Here is a 6,911-nt window from a genome sequence, read left to right as displayed (position 1 = left end):
CCCTAGTTACCCTGCAGGTCTGGAACCGAACTCACTCCCATGGCTTCCAGCCAAGTAACAGACGGGCAAATGGGGTGAGCATTTACATCAGGTAAGATACACTCCTGAGAATGACCAATCACGGGAAAACACAAGGGCTGTGTACGCACAGGGACATAGTTTGAGGGGTAGGAGTGCATGGGAGGGAGCGACACAGGGAAGAGGTAACTACGGGGAGGAAGTGGGAAGAGAGCTGGCACACTACCGATATCATTGGGATTGCAGTCAGTATCCTGAAACAAAATGTGCATGAACTGCTGTATGGAAAACAAATTTGCTCTGTCAACTTTCACCCAAATCACAGTAAGAATTGAAAAAAAAAAAAAAACAGCCAAAAAACACCACCAGATTATAACAGCTATGGAAATTGTAAATACAATACAAAATGAGGCAATACAGCACATCTTTTAAAAATCCTCTCCTCTGTTTCTGTCCCCAAATATTACTCTTATTTTGGACCATGTAGTGGTTTTTAAGAAAATGAATTAGAACAAAGCAACCCCTTTGTCCTTTTTTTATATATAGTTTTTTTTACACACATATTGTATATACAACTTTTAAAATAGCTGCACAACTTTATATCTCACTGTTAGAGAAGTGCAGTCCAAGCAGACCATGCTTCTCAATATATTAAAAATATTAAATAAAACCTAACCAGCTTCATACTCTTCTAATTATCAAGCTGGCTGGAAAAAAGGGATTGGAGAAAGAACAGGCAGTTGTAAAATGGGATCAGTCTTTCTTCACAAACACACTACTTAAAAATCTTGGTATTTCCTTATCTTATCCCTTTTACAGCATCTCTAAAATCTCACCTTAAAAGTTGGAAATAACACATTGCTAATTTAGAGACAAAATCCGTTGCAACATGCATATGTCAACTGCCCACTCAACCAACTGCAACCCTGAGGATTTTTCTGGCCTAGTAGAAAGAAGAAACACTAAGGTGATCACTGCTGTAGAGTTGCTTCTCCAGTTTACAATTTCATGTGTTTTTCAGGATGTTTCTTGGACATGCATGTATGACACTGTCACTTCATGATTCTACTTTCCACAAGTAGATCTCTCCTCTGCTCAGTCTTTCATCCCAACAAAGCCATTGTCATCCATCCAAAGGTTTTCCAAGGTAAACCAAAGTCACTTCTGTGTTGCCATACACAGCAGACACTGCTGGATATAAGCAGGCCTTTGGAAGTCCTCTAAAGGCAACCCCCAGGAACTCATATCCACGTTCAAAAGCTAAAGTCTTATCTTCCATGTCCAAGATGACTCGAATTCTTTCTCCTATCTGTAAACAGACATCAAAATGTTAGAAAAAAATCCACCAAAGGCATAGCTGCAAGAAATACAACATAAGTGAAAAGATAAATACAGTAGTCCGCCCTTATCTGTAGGGGTGATTCGTTCCAAGACCCCCAGCAGATTCCTGAACCGGATAGTACCAAACCTATATATACTGTTTTTTTCCTTCACATATACATGACAGGTACTCAGCGTGTCCAGGCAGGCAGCATTAACCAACTGGATGCTGGGTGGGCAGCTATGTTTTCCAGGCTCACGCCCAGTGGAGGAGGAAGCCGGCTCTAGGCAAAGGGGGACTGTGCGAGATTTTATCATGCTACTCACAAGAACGTGCAATTTAATTATTTTCAGATCACTTGACCACTGGTAACTGAAATTACAAAAAGCAAAACTGCAGATGGGGTGGGGGAGGACTAAGCTCTGGTGGCGGAGTGCTTAGGCATTTGACTACTAACCAGAAGGCTGGTGGTTCAAACCCACCAGCCAGCCAGTGCTCAGAAGGAAGACTGGGCGATCCATTTCCTTAGAGATACCGCCTCAGAAACCCAAGGAGGGGCTGCTACGAATTGCAATTGACTTGACAGCAGTGAGTTTGCTGTTTTGGTTTTACTGTATGCAATTAATAATATATGTTCTGAAAAAAGAATATATATCCTAAAAGTTGTCCAGAAAAAATCAAAAGGGAAGGTTTCCAGCCAGGGAGAAACACCTAGAACATACACCAATCTCTTCAAGAATGCTTTTTTAATAGTTTTTTGTTGGCTTTAAGACTCAAATGGATCTACATTTAATGCTGAAAATGTAAATGTTTCCCCTTAAAAGTCCCAAGATTTATACTTTGTTTAAAAGCTTTTCTTAAGAAAATATAATATATTGTATATATATACAATATACAATGTACTATTGTATTTCAGGAGCTCTGGTAGCATAATGCCTAAGGCACTTGACTGCTAACCAGAAGGCTGGCGGTTCAAACCCACCAGCCACTCCTTGGAAGGAAGGTTGGGCAATCCTACTTCCGTAGTGATACTGCCTCGGAAACCCAAGGAGGGGTCGCTATGAGTCGGGGGTGACTCAACGGCAAATAACAACAACAACAACAACATTGTATTTCAGACTCTGTTGAATCTATGGTAATATGACAATATGACTTTTTATAGACAGGAATAATAATTATGACTACAGAATCAAATGGCTTAAGGCTAAGATGACAAAAAGAACAATAACAAAAAAAGTTTACCTGAACCTGCTATCACTATGGAAATCATTGTAGCCTTCAGGGGATTTGAATCCAAAAATGGATTAATAAGTAGCAGAGGATTAGTCTGTGTGTATACACACATACATGTGCATTTGTGGGGTGAGGTCTCTGGAAAAAAGAAGATTTGGATGTGCCAAGATATAGGAAAAATAATCTAGAGCATGAGACAGCAAACTACAGCACATGGGCCCAATCTGGTTTGTATCCATAAATAAAGTTTAATTGGAACACAGCCATGCTCCTTTACTTACATATTGTCTATGGAAGCTTTTGTGCTATAACAGCAGAGTTGAGTAGCTATGACAGAGACTCTATCACCCAAAAACGCCTAAAATATTTGCTATCTGGCCCTTTACAGAAAAAGTTTGTCAACCCCTGATCTAGAGGAAACATGAATTGCTCATGGAAGAATATGTATTAAGAAACAAATATTGAGATACTAAAAACTTATTATCAAAGAAGCAAAGTTATATAAAAAAAGACATACAAAGCTGCCACATAAAAATCTGTAAAGTTAAAACAACTTCAGCCGTTATTTGACCACATTCAAGGTCCACATCCAAGGAAATACCCAGTCTCTCACCTGATACTTTGGTGCATTGTTGCACTGAGGAAAACTGCCATTGACTTCCCCATTATGTAGTAGATTATTGTCCACCAGATTCCAGCCCCAGCTTTGGTCATCGCTGCCCAACAATGCCACATAACCCTGGCACTGCATGGGGGCCCGCTTTGTGGCGATTCCAATCACTGCCACAGTGCCCAGAGGGCCTTCCCACCATACTTCCCACGCATGGCGGCCCTCACTGAAACCAATCTTGGTCCTTGCACCATCAGTGCTCTGTGCAATGGGGTTTCGATGTAAAGTAAAGCCATTCTTCTTAATGTAGACATTCCTGGAGCAGTCATTAGTGCTGAAGGCATGTTGGAAAGCACGTACCTGAAATGATGAGAAACAAACTAAAGAAAAAGAAATTGGATTGTTCTTAAATTCTAAAATGTACTTGTTATAGGTTGAATTGTGTACCCAAAAAATATGGATTCCAAATCTAACACCTATACCAGTGGTTACAAGCCCATTTGGGAATGGGTTTTCTTTGCTATGTTAATAAGATAGGGTTAGTACAGGGTGTGTCTTAAGTCAATCTCTTTTGAGATATAAAAGAGATTAAACAAGCAAGTGAGGAAGCAGAGATGGGGGAAGGGAGATGCTAAGCCACATGAAGATTGCCCAGTAACAGAAGAAACAAGGACTGTTCTCCAGAGCTGACACAGAGAAAGCCCTCCCCTAAAGCCAATGCTCTGAATTTGGACTTCTAGCCTCCTAAACTGTGAGACAATAAATTTCTGTTTGCTCAATTCACCCACTTGTGGTATTTCTATTATGGCAGCACTAGATAACTAAGACAGTACCTAAACATTAGGCTACATGTGTGGTGGTTAAGTTTGTATGTCAACTTGGCTGGGCCTGGCAGGGCAGCTGGTGGTAGTTATTCCCCATGATGAGTCTGTCAATCAACTCCATGGTAGAACCTACCACAAGCAGCCGAGTAGCTGCTTTACAGATGTGGTGCTTCCCATATATAACAAAGAGTTTTGGGAATGGTCCCTAGCTTATTGCACGCTTGAACCCTGCATGTAGCCGTGTCATTGTTCAGCAGCCTGCCATGCTCTGCCGACCCTGGGACTTGAATTAATGGCCTGCTGTGTGGTTTGGTAACATCGGGACTGTGCCATTTTATTTGTCAACCTTGGGCTTGTTAGCCTCAGCTCCAGTAGCTGCCTGAGTGAAGAGATGCCTCTAGCTTCAGTGGGCTGGGAGCAAGAAGCAGAGTTGAAGCCCAAGACTGAAGGGCTTCCACCCATCCCTAGAGCCCGGCAATTTGAACTCGGACTTCTAGCTTCCCAAACTGTAAGAGAATAAACTCCTGTTTGTTCAAGCCATCCCATCTGTGGTATATTCTTGTCAGAGTGGCACCAGAACAGAATATGGTACCAAGAGAGTGGGGTGCTGCTCTGACAGATACCAAAAATGTGGAAACAGAAGTGAAGTGTGTCCTTGACCCAAGACCCTGGCAGAGACACCCCAGCATGCAGCATGAGAGACAGCAGGAGCAGAGCCCAGAGACAGGCATGAAAGATGGCAGGAGCAGAACACAGAGACCAGCATGAGAGATGGCAGTAGTAGAGCCCAGAAACTGGCATAAGACAGCGACAGCCTTACCAGCCCACGGAGGAGAAAGCTGGATGCCTTTAGGTAGGCAGCTTCCTGGTGGAGTGGATTGCCTTCGGGCATTAGCTGGTAGAAAAGACTGGCATGAAATGGAGTAGCAAGTTGGCCAGAGCAAGAAAGCCGAGTGCTCTTTGGGCAGGAAGATTTCTCATGGAGTAGGTTGTCTTCAGCATTAATGGGCAGAAGCGGAGAGACCAAGGAAACAGGAAGCAGAGCTGCCTTAGCCTCAAGGGTAGGACCCTGGCCTTTAGGGGTGGAACTACCACAGCCCCGTAGTTTTCAAAGAGCCAGACCTTCACCAACTTGGTTCTGGAGTGTGGGGCTGCTCCTTCATGTGGGTCAGTGGAATGGAGTCTTAACCACTGCCCAAGAGTGAAGGGGCAGGGCTGTCATACCCAAGAGGGAGAGAAAAGGGGCGTGCCAGGCCAAGGGAGTAAGGTTGCCACTCAGGAACTAGGGGACTGGAGTCACCAGTGCAGGAGATCTGTACAGATACCACCCATTGAAGATCTGTACAGGTGCCAAGTTGAGTGGCTGGGCAACTGGTGGTAGTTATTCCCCATGATGAGACTGGCAATCAATTCCATGGTGGGACCTACCACAAGCAGCTGAGAAGCTGCTTTACGGATGTGGTCTGCTTCCCATATATAAGCAGCAGCTTTGGGAATGGTCTCTAGCTTATGGCATGCTTGGACTCTGCTGCATGTAGCCGTGTCATTGTTCAACAGCCTGCCATGCTCTGCCAACCTTGAGACTTGAATTAAGGGCCTGCTGCGTGGTTTGGTAACATCGGGGCTGTGCCATTTTATTTGTCGACTTTGGGCTTGTTAGCCTCAGCAGCCAGTAGCTGCCTGAATGAAGACATGCCCCTAGCTTCAGTGGGCGAGAACCAAGAGGCAGAGCTGAAGCCCAAGGTTGAGGGGCTTTCACACAGCCCCTAGAGCCTGGCACTCTGAACTCAGACTTCTAGCTTTCCAGACCGTAAGAGAATAAACTCCTGTTTGTTCAAGCTATCCCATTTGTGGTATATTCTTGTCAGAGCGGCACTAGGTAACCAGAACAACATGTTTTTAAATAAGTTAAATTTATATTTTTAAATAATATGGTAAGTTACTTCTAAAAGATGGCTATAGTTTCAGCTTAAGATTTAACATAATAAAATATGTAACATTAAAATAACTGCCAGCTTGTTCCTTCATCATTTGACAAAAAATATTAACATCAAGGATATAAACAAGAATCTATATATTTTAGAGATAATACTAAAATGCTTATGGATGATATAACAATGTCTGTGAATTGTTTTGAAGTAACACAGGGGCGCGATGGGATAGTAAAGGGTAAAAGATAGAATTAAGTTGGCCATGAAGTACTTGTTGTTAAAGTTGGATGAAAGATATTGGGAAGTTCGACGGCCAAAAAACGTATGAAGAAATGCTCACAATCATTACCCATTAGGGTGATGCAAATCAAAATAACAATGAGATACCATCTTGCCCCAGCACTAATAGCAAAGTTCAACAAGATGGAAAGTAACAAATGCTGGTGAGGATGCGAAGAGATTGGGTCTCTCATACACTGCTGGTGGGACTGTAAAATGGTACAACCACTGTGAAAAGCAGTATGGCAATTCCTTCAAAAGTTGCAATTAGAACACCATTTGACCCAGCCATTCCATTACTAGGTATATATCCTAAAGAAGTGAGAGCCATGACAAAACAGACATATGCACACCCATGTTAATCACAGCACTATTTGCAACAGCCAAAAGATGGAAACAACCTAGGTGTCCATCAACTGAGGAATGGATAACCAAACTATGGTATATACACACAATAGAATATTATGCAACCCTGAAGAATAACCTAGAATCTGCAAAACACCACACAACGTGGATGAACTTGGAGGATGTTATGGTGAATGAAATAAGGCAGCTCTTTAGTTCATGAAAAATTTAGCAACTTCAACCTATCTGAGATCCTCAGCCTCCTTACTAGGTTATTACTCATATGCTGAGATAAAACCATTCTCTTTTACAAATCATATAGTCCCCTAGATAACATCTAAATTCAACTA

The 6,911-nt window shown here is 42.5% G+C and overlaps 1 protein-coding gene across 1 annotated transcript in view; it reads right to left on the bottom strand.

Moving 5' to 3' along the window:
• Positions 1-1,141: 1,141 nt before the first annotated feature.
• Positions 1,142-6,911, bottom strand: part of FBXO45 (F-box protein 45) — a 26,495-nt gene continuing 20,725 nt past the window's right edge. Inside the window, exons 2-3 of the mRNA XM_007949413.1 lie at positions 3,186-3,542; positions 1,142-1,327 (exon numbers count right to left, since the gene is read on the bottom strand). Coding sequence (XP_007947604.1) covers positions 1,142-1,327; positions 3,186-3,542 — 543 coding nt within the window. The remainder of the gene's footprint in view (positions 1,328-3,185; positions 3,543-6,911) is intronic.

This window comes from Orycteropus afer, unplaced genomic scaffold, assembly GCF_000298275.1.
Source record: "Orycteropus afer afer isolate SDZICR_OR568_19922 unplaced genomic scaffold, OryAfe1.0 scaffold00245, whole genome shotgun sequence".
NCBI classification, from domain to species: Eukaryota; Metazoa; Chordata; class Mammalia; order Tubulidentata; family Orycteropodidae; genus Orycteropus; species Orycteropus afer.
Note: the sequence above shows the minus strand (reverse complement) of the source record. Positions and strands in the feature narration are given on the sequence as shown.